General features: G+C 42.6%; 1 protein-coding gene across 1 annotated transcript in view; it reads left to right on the top strand.

Annotated features, from left to right (window-relative positions):
* The window catches only part of LOC139651083 (1-phosphatidylinositol 4,5-bisphosphate phosphodiesterase beta-4-like), a 78,541-nt gene extending 61,478 nt beyond the window's left edge, over positions 1-17,063 (top strand). The window contains exons 23-38 of the mRNA XM_071527928.1: positions 389-513; positions 1,539-1,590; positions 2,434-2,536; positions 3,259-3,423; positions 5,474-5,678; positions 7,056-7,144; positions 7,351-7,514; positions 7,737-7,779; positions 8,374-8,439; positions 9,192-9,307; positions 10,280-10,355; positions 10,549-10,724; positions 10,987-11,088; positions 11,243-11,300; positions 11,850-11,936; positions 13,477-17,063. Coding sequence (XP_071384029.1) covers positions 389-513; positions 1,539-1,590; positions 2,434-2,536; positions 3,259-3,423; positions 5,474-5,678; positions 7,056-7,144; positions 7,351-7,514; positions 7,737-7,779; positions 8,374-8,439; positions 9,192-9,307; positions 10,280-10,355; positions 10,549-10,724; positions 10,987-11,088; positions 11,243-11,300; positions 11,850-11,936; positions 13,477-13,545 — 1,696 coding nt within the window. The 3' untranslated portion in view covers positions 13,546-17,063. The remainder of the gene's footprint in view (positions 1-388; positions 514-1,538; positions 1,591-2,433; positions 2,537-3,258; positions 3,424-5,473; positions 5,679-7,055; positions 7,145-7,350; positions 7,515-7,736; positions 7,780-8,373; positions 8,440-9,191; positions 9,308-10,279; positions 10,356-10,548; positions 10,725-10,986; positions 11,089-11,242; positions 11,301-11,849; positions 11,937-13,476) is intronic.
* Positions 17,064-17,544: the final 481 nt, after the last annotated feature.

Below are 17,544 nucleotides of genomic sequence, written 5' to 3'. Positions count from 1 at the left end.
ATGCATTTAGGTCACCTAAATTAGAGCTGATTGGCGGGTCAAAACCAATGTTTATCAGCCATATTTGTTTCCACTGTCCTGTCGGAAAAGAACTCTAGGCCTCCAGAGGCCAGTGTGCCTTTGGACTGTGTGAGTAGGCCTTTTCCACCCCGCACAGGCACACACACGCGCACACACACACACACATGCACTCTCTCTCTCTCTCTCCAATGGGACTGCTGGACCCAAGCTGTTCCATGCTAAAAATAGTCCTGCGGTCTGTTTGACGCACACACACACACACAAGTGCTCACATGCATACACACACACACACATACACGCATGTGTGCTTGAACACATGCTCTCCCTCCCTCTTTTTTTTTTTACATTTTCCTGAGCGTCAGCGCAGCTACAACAAGCGTCAGATGAGCCGTATCTACCCCAAAGGGGGCCGGGTGGACTCCAGTAATTACATGCCTCAGATCTTCTGGAACGCAGGCTGCCAGATGGTCTCACTCAACTTCCAGACCCCAGGTACCACAGCACGCAACATGGGACCTCTGACCCCGTACACACACTCAAACACTCACACACATACAGTATACACACACACACACACATATGCGGGCACATGCAAACGCAAGCACCCACACGGTGTCGCTCAACTTTCTGACCCAAGTTACTGTAGCACACACACTGAACCTTCTCCACCCCTCCAACTTACACATACACATACACAAGCATACATGTACTTACACACACACACATAAAAATTAAGCATCACATGTACAGTATGTGTCGACCTTCACAGTACAGGATCGTTTCACTAGTAGTGTGTGAACTAGTATATATTTTATTTGTTGTTTCTATTTTAAAAGCATCCAATGCAGAATTTTGCATCGGCAAACCATGATACTGTTTCTGACCATACATACACATACGTACACAAAGCCTGTGGAGACTTAACACGTACAGAAGTTGGTTTTTAGCCTCTGTAAGCGGTTTGCATGCCATCTTGCAGCATTACTCTCAGTCCATGCATGCATGAACCTGTGTGCTCTGTGTAAGCACACAGACACACACTCCTCCTCTTTTTCTCTCTTCATCTCTGTTTTTCACTTACACTCTCACAAACGCTCACACACACACACACACATACAGTGAGTGAGTGACGCCTGTTGGAAAACAGCTGCTGCCCCATGGCTGGAGGCAAGGGGGTCGGACCATATGGCCTGCTGGGAGTGGGCATGTGCAGGGCTGGAGGGGGACACACAAGGGGTGGAGCATACGAGTGATGGAGGGATGGATGGTTAGAGGAGAGGAAGAGAGAGATGTCAGATGTCACACTCTCTCTCCCCCTCTCTCTCTTTGGGCCAAACAAAAGCTCCATGTTACAGGAACAGATACAAATTAACTGAATCGTTTACATCGGCAATTTATTTCAGTGTTTTGGTTTGGATTTGATGTTTGTGTGACTAATGTGAAATGCTCACTGCGATCAGTGTCTCCCTGACCACCTTCTCTCTCTCTCTCTCTCCCTCTCTCTCTCTCTCTCTCAGATCTCGCCATGCAGTTGAACCAGGGAAAGTTTGAGTACAACGGCTCCTGCGGGTGAGAGAAGCGCTCCACTTCTGTCCTTCCCCCTCCCACCCCCGTCCCGTCCCATCCCTCCCCTTCCTCGCCGCTCTCCAAAGCTCATCAATTAAAGCGTGTCACATCTCATTAGTGGTTGCCAGCGGCGACCGTAGCCACTGTCCGCCCCAAGAGCCAATGAGAGCTCTGGAGATGCGAGCTCCTCTCACTCAGCGCGGCTCGCCTCTCTCCCAGGCTCTCCGCCATCATCTGTCTCTTCTTCTCTCTCCATCGTCTCTATCCCTCCACTCTAATATCGGCCCTGAGGGCAGAGATTTCACCGCTAATGCTGGAAATCTCATATGGGAGGAGATCAGTGCTGTCGCAGACACCCATCTTTGCTAATGCCAGTCTAATGGGGCCCCGGTTAACACACACACACAGACTCCCTCAGACTCACACGCACACACACACAGAGTAGATACATAGAGCCTTCTTATACTGTACTTTTTTATTCCCAAAAGACCATTGTAGGGCTCAGTTGTATCTAAAAATGTCTCTATGGGAACAACATGTTGGTTATGTATTTTACATAGTGATCCCTCATATATTTAGACAGATAGATAGATAGATAGATAGATAGATAGATAGATAGATAGATAGATAGATAGATTTTGCTGTCCGGACTTTTTCCTCATTTTCCTCATAATTGGAAGGAAATGAAATTGAAATGAATTAAAAAATATGCAGAGTAACTGAAAAACCAAAAATTTTTATTCTAATGCCACTGTTAAAACACCGTCACACGAGGCAGCATATTGTGACATTTAAATCTGTATATATGTGTGTGTGTGTGTGTGTGTGTGTGTGTGTGTGTATCAGGTACCTGCTGAAGCCTGACTTCATGCGGCGGTCAGACAGGATGTTTGACCCCTTTTCAGAGACGCCTGTGGACGGGGTCATCGCCGCCACCTGCAGCGTACAGGTCAGGGTTCAAAGGTCACACGTAGAGGATTGACAATGTTTTAGTAACTATTTTAATAGCTTTATTTATGTAACGCTTATATTACTGTTACAATATTGTTTTTTATTCATTCACTTATTTATTTATTTTCAAAATAAACACACAAAGGTTTTGGCATGTTCCAATGGAGATGGAAGCATAACATGGTGATGAACAAAGCCAATGCTATACTATAGTTAAAATCTATCATTGTTTTGGCAGACTTTGTTCCTGTAATTTTTAAATACAAATACATAAACTCAGCTAAATTACAGCATTTTGGCCTAAAGACCATTGTCCAGTATAACAGGTACATTGTCAGATTTATACAGTGGGTAGTCCAACCTTATCCAACCTTGCTGAAAATTTCAATGAAAACATGTCTAGCTGTGCTTAATTGGGTCTTCTGTAAACTCTTGTGTTAACCAGGGAGACAGATAGTTTTGTTTGGTTTTCTCCATTTTTTATTCTTTTGTATATACTACTCTAATGAAGGTAACCATTGTATGAAAGTTGTAATCCCCTCTCTGAAGTTCCTTACTTTGATGGATGCTTTAGTGATGCCGATAGTACCTCATAGTTTTACCTCATACCTATTGCATCAACATCGTACACACGATCGCAGTAAATAATGCCCTCTCAGATATTAATGCTATAATATTCAAAATAACCCAGAGTGACATCCTCTTCTCCTTCCGCTTCAGGTGTTCTCCGGCCAGTTCCTGTCGGATAAGAAGATCGGCACGTATGTGGAGGTGGACATGTACGGGCTGCCGACGGACACCATCCGCAAGGAGTTCCGCACGCGCATGGTGATGAACAACGGACTGAACCCCGCCTACAACGAGGAGCCCTTCGTCTTCAGAAAGGTACCGAGGAGGGCAGGAGAGGGGCTGTTGGGTGGGGGGGAACGGTGGAGGTGGAGATAACGGATAGAGCGAGGTAGAAGAATGCAATGCACGTATTGGAATGCTGTCTGCATCGTGATTAAAAGCTGTGTTATCTGAACAATGGGAAGCAGAGGAAGAGGAGGAGGAGGAAAGGGATGGAGGACAGGAATGATTGGGGTGGAACAGAGGTCTCGGCGGTGATGGAGGCTACTCACTTTGTCCTTACTGCGGAGAAGAAGGAGAGGAGAGGGGGAAGGAAGGAGGATGGAGAGGAGGAGAGAGAGAAGAAAGGGAAAAACTGAAAGAGGCAGAGGTGAAGAGGAAAATATCAGGCGTCCGAGCAAGCGAGTGAGAGTAAAGATAAGAGAGGAGGAAGGAGAGAGCGAGGTGGAAACAAGAATGACGAGAAGCAGAATGGTTGATAAAAAAAAATGTAGAAAAGACTGGGTTAGAGCAAAGGAAGAAGAAAACAGAATTGATGTGGTGATTTGGGAGACTGGTGAAAGCGGAAAGGAGAGGGAAGTATGCCTTTGTTCACTTGCAAGTGTGTGGGAAAACGAGAGAGAGTGGGACAGAAGGAGGAAGAACGAGGGATTGAGTGTGCCTGTGTTTGGCTTATAGGGAGGAAAGAGAGAGATAGAAAGGGAGAGGAAGAAGCAGAGAAAGAAAGTGACTCAGACAGAGGGAGAAAGAGATAGGAAGAGGGAGAATGGAAGAGAGATAGGAGATATAGAGTAGAGAGATAGAGAAAGAGGAATCGAGCGAGCTAGAAAGAGGGAGAGAGAGAGAGTGAGAGTGTGTGTGTGTGTGTGTGTGTGTGTGTGTGTAATAGTGCTGCTCTCAGCAGAATGAGGAGTCTCTCAGCCATGACTGTGACTCCAGCTCCCTAACACACACCATCAATCACAGCCTGCCGCAGTGCTGCTCTGCACACACACACTCACACACACACACACTTACACAGTGCTATCAAGGGGGGGCATCACAAGCATGGCTGCCTGGCAAGACTGGTTTCTCACATCTACACACACACTCTCACTCACACACACACACACTCACACACACACACACACACACACACACACAGACACAAATGCCCTCACAGACTGCTGCACCTTGAGGCATGCATGCATACACAAAGCTGTCTAAATGACTCCATGCGTACAGTACACAGCACCAACACTCACACACAGTCCATCAGCAAGGCTACGTTTACACACACACACACACACACACACACACACACACACACACACACACACTGACTCACTCTTAGGCAAGCATACACACAAGCAGGCGCTTCCACACATCATCTCCAGTGAGTGTTCCTTGGCCTTATCTCTTACCTTCGCTTTCGCCTAGGTATTAATCATCCTTCGCTCTCCGTTCACTTATCTCCACACACACAAGGCCAGTTAACTCTCTCTGTCTCTCTCTCTCTCTCTCAAGGGTGTGCACACACATAAACACACATGCGCACGCAAGTTCATTCACAGACACAAGCTACACACACACGCACACGTACACATACAAGATATGCTCCGGTCCCTGGATGCGTGCTAGCTGTGGAAATGGCCTTGTCAGTAGTCAGATATGCTCTGTGTTGCTCTGCTATCATGCCTGTTTCCAGTATCACACAGTGAACGTCCCCAGATAGTGTCCCCTACTGTTTCATCCTTGACCTTCCCTCTTAATGATGCCGTTTTCGCATCAACTTGAAAAAAAATAGATTATTTTACCGCATCAGCTGTGAAACAGTTTTCCTCTTTTACCTATTTTCACACCAGAGTGAGTAAAGTAAACTACCCTCAGTCCCTGCTGTGGGGTTGATGACTGACTCCTAACTGCGACTCTCATTTCCCTCCGTCTCACTTTCTGTGTCCTCACACCTTTCTCTTTCTGTCCCTCTCTTCCTCTCTCTCTGCCTCCCTCTGCTATCCCTCCATCCTTTCTTTTTTTTCTTTTTTTCCCTTCCTTCCCCCTCCCACCTTGCTTTCCCCTCCTTCCTCCTCGTTCCTCTGCCTCCCAGGTGATCTTACCGGACCTGGCGGTGCTGCGTATCGCGGTCTACGACGACAACAACAAGCTGATTGGCCAGCGCATCCTGCCTCTGGACGGCCTGCAGGCGGGCTACCGCCACATCTCCCTGAGGAACGAGGGCAACAAGCCCCTGTCGCTGCCCACCATCTTCTGCCAGATCATCCTCAAGACCTACGTGCCCGACGGCTTCGGAGGTGAGGGGGAACACACACACACTAAATTACACAACTTCATGCATACGGCTTGATGTTTTCGATTGTATGCATGCAGAGGTAGAGTTTTTTGGTGGAGAGATTTGTGTGAGTGTGTGAGAATGTGTGTAGATCTGATCCACATAAGCTACCAGTGTCCATTCTCAGCAGGCCCTTTTGACAGTACTCTGGCTTACTTTGACACACACACACACACGCACACACATACACACACATACACACACATACACACATACACACACACACACACACACACACACACACGCACACTTTGAACCTGAAATTTATCGTTGCATTCAATTTATTCATGGTTGATAATGAAGTGGCTGCTGTAGCCTTTAGGGACAAGAGAGGAGAAGAGAGGAAAGGAGAGAAATGGAAAACAAGGTGCTTCTCTCTCTTTCTCTCTCTCTCTCTCTCTCTCTCTCTCTCTCTCTCACTCTATGCCTCCGGTTGGTTTGAACATTCCGAGTAATGGCATGGCGCAAATGATGATGACAGTGGATCTGCAGTAACAGACAGTTTAAAGCAGGCAGAAGCATACAAATGAACAGGACAATTGGAGTTGTCATTAAACAAAGCCAAGGGGCACGGTCTGAGGAAACATTACCAGAACTATTAGCTTTGTGCTGTAAGATCTGTCGCCAGGCTCGCTCTCCTCCTAAACACAACACTGTAGCTCAAGAAGAAATACTTGGCTGAAAAATAGGCATTATTTAACCAAAAAGTAACAATCCTTGTGAGTCTCTACTTAGAGCTGGTATACTTCTTCTGCATATTGAAACAGGCCAATGTGTAGGCATGGCAAAAATTGTTTGGTTTTTTACTGCCCCTTATATTACAAGATTTGGAAAAAAATGGTTGCCAAGGTCAACAGAAACAATGTTCTCTCAGATTTCATTCCTTGCTTGTATTTTATTTTAATCTTATTTCATTTTGATTTAGTTTTGTTTAGTTTTTAGTTTATCTGAAATACATGCATTTTGAACGCCTCCAGAGTTATGCGTAATGAAAGCCTGTCATAGGGAACGTTTGGGTTGCTCATTATGACACTGTACAAGTCACTCACTCGATTACAATCCCTCACTCTACTGAAGTTAAATAAAGGCTTGATAAGTCACAAACACTGGCAGATATTGTGTGAAAGGGTAAGAAGCTGAGTAATGGTTTGGGTGGGCTGTGGTATTTAAAAATCACATCCCAGTCAAATCTCTCATAGCTGCCCACATATTCAAGGCATCAGGTTTATGAGCAGGAGTGAATCTTCTCTATTATGCTTTCCAGAAATTTTGGATGTGCTGTCTATTCTAAACCTAGCTTATGTTTGTATGTGTTGATAAATCTTGATGTGTGTTCCAGCCATTGTGGATGCTCTGTCAGACCCAAAAAAGTTCCTGACCATTGCAGAGAAGAGAGCTGACCAGATGAAGGCGCTGGGGATTGACACGGTACACTTAGGCACAAACACACACGCACATACACACACACACACACACACACACACACACACACACAGCTGACTGACAGGGCACAACCAATGCTTTAACTACTGTAGGCCTTTTCCCTTATATATAGACATGAACACATACATACAATAAAAACAGCATCCCAGCTCACCTAAATCTATCCTTTCCCCTCTCATGTCCACCTGTAGAATGACATAGCAGACGTTCCCAGCGGGAGCTCAAAGAACGACAAGAAGGGGAAGGGGAAAGGAGACACGGTGAAGACCAGCGTGACACCGCAGACCAGCTCAGACATGGCCCAGACCTCCAACTCTGCCCAAAACAACACCGCAGAGACCAAGAAGGGTACACACTCACTTACACATATATACACCTGGTGACACACATACATGCATTCACATAAGTGTATATAGTCACTGCTGTAAACAGTTAGCTCACAATAAACACATGCACAAAGACAAATTACTCTGTGCAGACAGTTAATGCACTCTAACACAGAGCTATCTATACTGGCTTGCTTCATATACAAATTGCAAATTGATTGTTTTTTTTCTCCCATTCCAGATACATCTGCACTCGTGCCTAATGTTAGCATCGATGACTTGAAACAAATGAAGGTTTGTATCCTGACTTCTGACCTTTATCTCAATGACAGGGATCCTACGATTCGTGATACTGTTACAAATGTATTTGTATGTAACAAGATTCAAGATACAGGTCATGCAAGTCACATTTCAAAGTAAACTTAGCCATCTACATTACCTCTTATACAGCTGGGTAGTTTCAACCATTAAATCTGTCAAGGATGCATTCTAATTGTGCTGCTAATTCCCAAAACGCATGGCTAGCTGTGTGTCTTTATCAAATATGGAATTGGTTTCCATGCTAACTCTTGTGGTAACCAAAACCCTCCATAGTGGTCTGTCTTGGTTCTTATGTATTTGCACTACTTTGTAGAAACGTTTTCAGACAGCACAGATGCATAGGTAGCTATTGTATAAAACCCAAAATACCCTCGAGGCTGCACCTCATACCTATTGCATGACCAAAGCACCCATAATCACAGTAAAGAATACCCTCTTAATTATTATTGCTCTACATTCAAAACATGCCTGTACCCAACTGCCATCTTGCCGAAGTCTGGTATGTTCAAGGCGTCTTCTTGACATGACCTGCACAGAATAATTAAATCTGCTTCTCTCCCCCTGCAGACGTACCTTAAATTGATTAAAAAGCAACAGAAGGAGCTCAACACTTTAAAGAAGAAACACTCAAAGGTGGGTGATTGTTTTAGAGCAGACCTGCTGGTGATACAAAGACACTCCTGAAGATCCATTATTCTGGATAGTCATTGATCCTCAGAGAGAGACAGAGAAACAGAGGGAGAGGGGAGGTTCTGCCTTTCATCTTCCACTGACTGTTGTGTTATCAGTGTGTTCGCCTACACACACACACACACACACACACACACAGTTTCTATCCATTACAAACACACAGAGATGCACTCACATACGTAACAGATGGCAAGAAATTAGACTTGCTAAAGTTGCCTTCCTTTGACCCCACCTCACCATAAAGACCATGGTGGGCGCTCGTCTATTCATATTACCTAATTAATTAGCTCACTCTTAAAGCCTATTGCATAAGACTTGTGCAGTACCATCTAGACCCATCTATTGACTGAATGAAAATTACTCTATTGCCTCATTACCTGGTGTGCAAGCACATATCGTCAACAACAACATATGAATAGGTTTTTATAATCCTATCTCAGTTCTCATGCTGCGTTATTAATGTAAGCTAATTTTCAATATGTGGCCTTGCAGCAGGTTAGTACACATTGTAGTTAGGCAGCTAGGCAGCCTTATTTAGAGGCACTTTGGCAGTATTGAGCACTGTTTGAGCTGAGGATCCAACCAACAAATCTTCAACAACTAGATGACCTCCCTAACTGCCAGCCTGCTAACCTGCTGCCCTCACTAGTCAGTTGATATAAAGTCTCCATATGATTTATGTTTGTCCTCAATAGGATCAAAACATCATGCAGAAAGCTCACTGCACCCAAGTAGACAAGATGGTCTCTCTGCACGACAAGGAGAAGATGACGCTGGAGAAACTACTGGAGAAAGCCATCAAGAAACGAGGGTAAATGAGGAAAAAATGGCACTTAACATTCTATATATGACAATAAAGATACTATGGAAGAAGAAGCTATGACAGATACACCATGCTGCCATCAGCATTGTAGTGCTCGGGTCTGTGGCAAGCTACACATTGGTTCAGGTTCAGGGATGTAAGTGTTACTGGCTTGTTAACATGTGGATAGTGTTTTTCAGTCCAGGGCCTTTATCCCCACCAACCAGGATTTGAACAGAGAGGCCAAAAGAGAAGGTAGAGAGATGGAGAGATGGTCAGCACTAATAAACTTTCAAGGAATTGTGCAGATTTCTAAAAATCCCATCAGATGTAGGGCAAACTTTATGGCAGTCCTTTCATTTCAGCCAAAAAAACCTTACACCTATGTTGTTTTTTTAGACAGCCTAATAAATAACATCTGCAATCTGCAGATGCAGAACATTTGCACCTAACTGCAATGGTTGTGCAAGTTTGTGAAACAGTTTTCTTCCAAACTGTTTTCAACCCCAGTGGCCCAGCCAGCCGCACCACTAGCATTGCTAACAAACACTAACTTATCCTTACAATATTTCAATAACAAAAACTCTGCGTGAGCTGCGTTCAAAGTAGACAACTTCAGTCACATGGAGAGACCTCTTTTGTTATAACTACATTATATGAATAATTCATTTTTGACCATAATGTCAGATGCAACATTATAATTCCAAGGACACAACTTGCACAAATGCTTTTGAAAAGACTGAAAGGACACTTGATGTGTGATAAATAAGATAGGCTTCTTAAAAACCTGACCTATCCCTTTGCCTTCCATCCTAAAAAATTCTGATGTGCTTGTTCTTTGTTGTTTTTTATCTTTATTTATATCCCTTTTTTCCTCTGTAAAGCACTTGGTGACAAACCTTTTAGTTGAAAGCACTTTTAAACTAAATTTGACTTGGGTTGGCTTTGATCCTCACTTACATGTATCTGGTGTCCTTCCAGGGAAAATAACTGCCAAGAGCTGAAGAAGGAGACGGAGGATAAGATCCAGACGCTAACAACTGACCACAAAGCTAAGGTGAGGCTCCTCCGGCCTGTTAGCACAAAGCTGACCTCTCCACAAAGCCATTATCTGTGAGGACGAGAAGTTCATCAGCTGTGGATAACTGACCACTGTGTGTACGTGTGATGTTGTGTGTCTGCCTGGCTGCCTGTTTATGTGTATGTCTGTCTTTGTGTGTGTGTGTGTGTGTGTGTGTGTGTGTGTGTAGGTAAAGGACATCACGGCGCAGCACACTAAAGAGTGGTCGGAGCTGATCAGCGGCCACAGCAACGAGGAACAGGAGATGAAGGACAGCCACGTCACGCAGCAGTGCGAGCACCTCAAGAAACTCCTGGCCTCCGTCCAGGAGCAGCAGACCATGCAGCTCAAACTCATCCACGAACGGTGAGAGGCTCTCTCACACACACACACACACACACACACACTCATATGTGCAGATGCGTACGTATACACCTACATAAATGCACAAACTTGCAATTGTAACCACAGGGAATGAGAGTCAGATAAGAGAAACCTGATAAAATGCATAAAAAAGCACTGAATAGGATGATGATGGAGGTGATGATGATTATTATTATTAGTGATGTTGTTGTTATTGTTGGTGGTCAGGTGTCCTTACATGTGGATCGTTGTTCCCTCATTGTAGGCAGAGCAAAGAGATGCGGGCCAACCAGGCCAAGTCGTCCATGGAAAACAGCAAAGCCATCAGCCAGGACAAGAGCATCAAAAACAAGGCAGAGAGAGAGAGGTAGGTCACACACACACACACACACACACACACACACACACACACACACACACACCATTCAATACTCAGTTGGCCCTACTGTTCAATGTTGAATTGTGATGAGTATTGTGTAGCCCTGGTGACACCACACTCCCCCTCTGTCTTTGCTCCTCAGGAGAGTGCGAGAGTTAAACAGCAGCAACACTAAGAAGTTCCTGGACGAGAGGAAAAGGGTACGCCATCCACAGTTTACTCTTTTTTATATTATTTAGTTGACTAATGTGCTTTATACCACAGATTCTCTTTTCAGAGCCTTTGCACAGCTTAGGTGAGATTTCACAAAGCACAAAGTTATTGGTTTTTTGGAGTTGTCGCACAGCTTCTTGCATAGCCAAATAAGTTGTGATAGCATATGTGAACAAATGCTGAACAAAGCTATATGCATTTACTGAAAGAAAATATAGGTGAGTCTAAACCAGTTTGGTTGAATTTTAATTTAGTTTATTTGATATTTTTGTTGACCTTCATTTGTTTTACTCAAGTAAAAAAAATATCGGGGCTCACTCCAGGCAGCACCACTGTTTTCAATGATTTTCTTTTCTTGTCTATTAAGCATGACATAATAAAGTGCTATGTTTAAGCGTAAAATTACAACAAATTAAACCTATTACTTGTTTATGGTTTTACAACTACATGGCCATAGAATACTGTCTTTATCTTTGAATTACAGTAGATATCACAATATACTCATTTTGCCCTTGTCCCTGGGAATGTGTCTGCAGCTGGCCATGAAGCACCAGAAGGAAATGGAGCAGCTAGAGAAAAACCAGAGAGAACAGTTGGACAAACTGGACAAGTTCAATGAGCAGGTACAACACTTAGGAAAAGAGAACAAAACTTACTTTTTGGTCAGCCACAGTGACTAGCTAGTGGAGCCAGGATTTCACCAAGCAGTTTGATTCCATAGCAGCCAAAGTAGATTTTAGAATTGAAAAAACACAAGTGGCCTGCCTGCCAAAGCAGCTAGTTGGATTGACAGACTTACCGACCAACCAAAATTTACCAGAATCCATCTTCCTTCCTATTGCAAGCTGTCATAGACAATGGCTGCTGTTCTCTACATGTTGTGATGTAAGCTATATTTGCTTCACATGAAGCAGTCCATAAAGGTGGCATCACTATTGTCTTATCAACCTCCAAAGACAGAAAGACTAAAAATGTTAAAGTCTGTCAGTATTGTATTGACTGTCATGTAATGAGTTATTGTGGCACAACATTCTTCACAACTTTGCTTAATAGTTGGACATGTATTTTGATTAAATCCTTAATTAAAAACTTGACCCATATCTCTCTGCCATTCTCGCACCTCTAAAAAGTATGTACTACAAATAATAGATAGAAACTATAAATGGTAGAGTTCACTTCATATATTAAGGTCTCCTGTCTCCATTGTTGTGTTTCATGTTCCCATCTTGTCATGCTCCATTACCTGTACATGTGTCTTACATGTATGCACATATTCATTTGTTTTTAATATGATTTGCTTCTTTTGGCACAGCTTTTGAAATCACACCATGCAAACAAACAGGTTCAAGGTAGGCATCTCCATCTCACTCAACTCTCTCTCCCTCTGCTCCATTCTTCTGTTTTCTTTCTTTCCTTCCCACATCAAATTTACAGTACCACCCCTCTGTCAGTGCCTCAGGTACTCAATGATCACCTTTCCTTTTCGTTCCATCTCTTTCCCTGTCAGACATTATGTTTTCCCCCAGTGTTCCTACTGAGCCTGTTAGAATCTGAGGCCATTGAGTAAAGCAGGGCCGTCTTTTCTAGAGATTGCTAGATAAAAAGCAGAGAAAGAAAGTGATTCATTTTCCTTTGTGTTGTGAAACCACATACCCACATTTTCAGTCTGCTCCACAGCACTCGGGGTGTCAGCGGTGCCGTCTAGCAGCTTGAGTCATTTATCACCATGACTCACAGGCCATTACTAAGCAAAAAGAGGCAGAGAACCTGGCCCAATGTGCTTTCACACCGGCTCACAATCCTTTTGTTTTCATAGTATGTGACAGCGTCCCTCTGCGGACGTTTAGTGGCAACTACTACATGTCCCTCCTAGTCAGCATTTGGTTTAAATCACCTGCAAAAGGTGAATTCAACCAACAGAAGTTCTTAATGCGGAGGTAGGGTGGGATTGGTCGCTTTCTGATCAATCGATGAGCAATGTAACACAGATATATTATACTAGAAGATAGAATTTGTGTGATAAAGGTGTGTGTGTTTGTCGTATGTACCATTTTATGCTAATGAGGGATCGGGAACAACAGATACGAGATAGATGCTTTGTGTGAGGTTTCGTTTCGGCGCCTGTGTGTTTTGTGTAACGCTGTGTGTTCTGTCCCCTCGAAGGCCAAGAACATGCAGCAGATGGTGAAGTTGGAGGAGGAGATGGACCGCAGACCTGCCACGGTGGTGTGAGCGACTAAGACCGAGACACACACACACACACACACATACACACACACACAGACACACACAGACATGCAGATGCAGACACTCTCCACCATCCCCACCACAAAAAAAGCCCATCAATCCCTCCATAACTCTTAAGACTTACTCCCCACCTACGTTGCTGTTCTTTTCTGTCATGTGACTGAGATCCACTCTATCTGCACACACACACACACACACACACACACACACACACACACAGCACCCTCCCCTGACCTGTCTCCTTTCATTCACGCACCATTCCTGTCCTCCAAATCCTCTGCACCCCATCCCATTGGATAACCCGCCTACTCACTTAATGCCATTGGGCCATTGGTGCTGATTATTGATTGACAGGGGGTTAAACCACTTAGTTAAGAGGAAATGGTACCTGAGAGACAAAGACACACAGAGTCAGAAACACACCCTCCTCCACTGTAGATCTACATTTTATATCATTTTCACTGTACTCTGTTTCCTATTGGTGACACAAGCAGCAGCTGCAGCTATTGGTGGACACAGACATTCACACACACTGACACACACACACACACACACACACAACACGCTCACTTGTCAGATGAAACCAACATCCGTTCACTTTTTTGACTTGTTTGTTTTTTATCGGTACCGGATAAACAGTAACAGCTCCAGAAACATTGTGGAAGAGGGGAGAAGAATATGTATAAGATTTAATGTCATGTCAGCACAAATTAAAATAAATGATGTGAAATATACTGTACGCTAAACACCAGTCCTGTCCTGAGCACTTTATATGTGGTAGGCCATCATAACAATGTGGAAAATGTAGCAGTGCACTACTGTAGGTTTTCTGTATTTCAATAAGAATGTAAACAAAAAAAAGAAATCACTGTATGAAGGAGTGGCCCCCTTGTCACCTAGTCCTACACTGCAACTTGTTTAATTTCACAAAAATGTATTATATGACTTCTTTTTTATTATTATTATTATTATTCGACAATGTTTTAGCCCGCTACAAAAGGCTTATTCTCTTGTTGAGTCAGAAGACTATGAAGGGAGCAGGGAGGGATGGATGTTCACTGCGATCACTCAGGCCGATTTCTCACTCCAACTTTGTTTTAGTCACTAGGAAATACCCAGAGATGGCATGACTGCTGTGTTTTAATTGACAATAACATACTATATTGTCTCCTTTACAGTTTTTTTTTTACATTTGCTTAGACTCAGTTATCACAACAGAGTTTCCTAGTGCAAAACAATTGTATACTCCTAATTTTGGGCTCAGAATCACACAACAATGTATGCAAAATGAGATGAAAGACGTTCATTGATTGTACCTTATGGTATCAATTTACTATACAATCTCTGTTCTGTTTACATTATTTAATTTGATTTGATTTATTTGACATATCAAAAACAAATATATATAAAATGTCACACACTGCGACAAATACATATTCATTTAAAAAAAATGTTGAGGATAACACAATAAAGTTAAAAGATAACTTATTTCCGTTGTGGTACTGTAAAGCTTGTGTTTTTACACAAGACACCAGACACCAAACCATTAGATATTATGGTTGCTATACTTAAATTTACTCTAATCACTAAATATGAACAGATACAGGTTGTAACACCAGATTCACTCAAAATGTGTACATACAAATAGTGTAATGTACAGTACAGTGACCATTTCTATAGCAGCACAATACCGTAAGGTGCACACAAAACAGAAACATTGCACTTATTTTACAGTAACAGTAACTCAAAGAAACCAAAAGTAAAAATAGGACAGTAATAGTAACCAAAAATGTGGTTGCTATTTTAGCCTTTCATGTAGCGGTGAAGTAATTAGCAATTATGTTGTAGTGCCTCTAACCTGGGCAATGTTATTGGAAGTAAGAAGACATGATTGAAAATACATATTGAATTGATTTAGTGAACCACATGTCTAGTAATAAGCACTGGAACACTGTTCTTACATGAGGAAAGTATATTCTGAGAAGCAAGTGTGATTTACAGTTGTGCACTTTGTATCTAAGCAAATTATTTTGGTAAGATTTTGGCAACTTAGTCATTAAGGGTTTTGCACATTGAAACTCTGTTGTCAAAACTGGGCAAAGCTGTTGTAAAAAACTGTGGTACACCAGTAACAAAATGAATCCACACTCAGCAGCACATAAATCCCGGTGTAATGCATTGTTTTCATTGACAGGCCGTTCCCTTTCAGTAAAGACACAAGTCAAAGCCATCTCGTCTGTCAGTTTCCCAGTCATTAAGACGATGTTGAGGTGAAGCGCTCCCTTAATAGCTTCTTGACCGTACCTCAGCAAACTCGGTTTGTAATCCTCATAATTTCCCTGCTTGGCCCTGCTCTACAGTCTCAGGAGATCAGACAAAATAATTACAACAGGTTTCTAACAAAAGCCTGTGACATGGCTCTCACACGCCATCCACACCGGGGATTTTCAGACGAGGCGTGCTGCCCTGGTGACGGTCAAGCAGGTCGATGTAACAGATGATTCAGGTTCAGCTGTGCTCTCCAAACTCCCAAATGTTATTGTTTATGGGACTACAGTAGGCAGGTAGTTTGGGGACGCAGCCCTGGTGACACTGTTGGAACGATAAGCCACCGCAAAGAGAGAACTGCATTGTGGAAGTATTGTTATGAAGTAATATTATGGGTACTGTAGTATTTGTGCACATACGATCGTGCCGGGCGTTCACATGGCATGGAATTACACTCACAAAGATCGACCAAAACAATTCTCATAATGATGGTGATGATATGATAACACACAAAAAAAAGTGGAGAGAACCTCTAGGTATTTTGTCCTTTTTAAAGATTTATTCTGCTGTTTTATTCTGCTGTAATACACGTAAAGGGTAGAAGAGATGTTATTGTATATACTGGAATGTATGTAGTTTAATTGACTTTTTGACCAAATGTGTTCAAGAGTTCTGTCATTCAAGGGCTCGGGGATAGAGTGGATCTGTTGGATGCTGGGAAAGACATTTATCAACCACTGGGTTTTCTTCTTTGATCTTTTTTTTATTTTATTTTATTTTTTCTCTCTTCCGGTCTGCCCTTATTGCACCACACAACACAGTATAACGCTCTCACCACATATCTAGTGCAGAGATAAACGAGTAAAAGTGCTTTTAAATTTTATTCCATCGCTTTCAAATGTGCCACTCAATGTCTGTTAGGACGTTTAAATTATTTTACGAATGATAAATGCCAAATTAAGGGGTTATTTATATGAAGATATATATAAATAAATATACATATATATATTATATATTAGATATAGTGTGTAGTTTAAGACAATATTATGTTTGTTAGAGGCTTTTTTTGCACTAGTTGAATGTTTCTGTTGTGCGACTACATGTAACCTTTCGCTCTCTAGTTTGTCAAGAAAGCAGATTATTTTTGCAGAACAATGTCACTGATTTCATTTCCTCAATTTCTATCTCCTCTTTGTTTTCTATTTTAACTGTAGCTTGTCAACGGACCATTCTGTGCGTGTTTTTGTATTTATATTGTATTGTTGAACTTATAGCAATGAAAATACTGTTGTTATCCAGCTCCTTTAATACTGTTTTATAGTATGTGTACCAATAAAATATACAGGTGTAAAATGGAACGTGACAGTGTTGTGGCTCCTCATTTGTGTCTCTTCAAAGTGCAAAATTTGATTCTGAGATCAGGGAGTGTTTTTAATGGGAACAAGTCAAATGTGGATTTAGATCCTGGGTCAGAAAATATTCCTCTTGTGCTTATAAGTGTATTGTGGCAGTTTTCACACTTGCTTTTACATGTCATTAAATTCACCATTGTGTCGAGTTTTTGTACTTAACCCATGCCTACAGATCCCATAGAAACCCCCATATACTGGGATGGTTTAATGGGATAGGATTGTGGTGTGTGTGTGTGTGTGTGTGTGTGTGTGTGTGTGTGTGTGTGTGTGTGTGTGTGTGTTTGGATGCGGGGGTCACCAAAAA

Source organism: Centroberyx affinis, unplaced genomic scaffold (assembly GCF_046629955.1).
Source record: "Centroberyx affinis isolate AG114_WGS23_722 - 3 ecotype Tasmania unplaced genomic scaffold, CSIRO-AGI_Caff_v1 ptg001590l_1, whole genome shotgun sequence".
Taxonomy (NCBI): Eukaryota; Metazoa; Chordata; class Actinopteri; order Beryciformes; family Berycidae; genus Centroberyx; species Centroberyx affinis.
The sequence above is the reverse complement of the archived record's forward strand: the minus strand, read 5'-3'. Positions and strand labels throughout refer to the sequence as shown.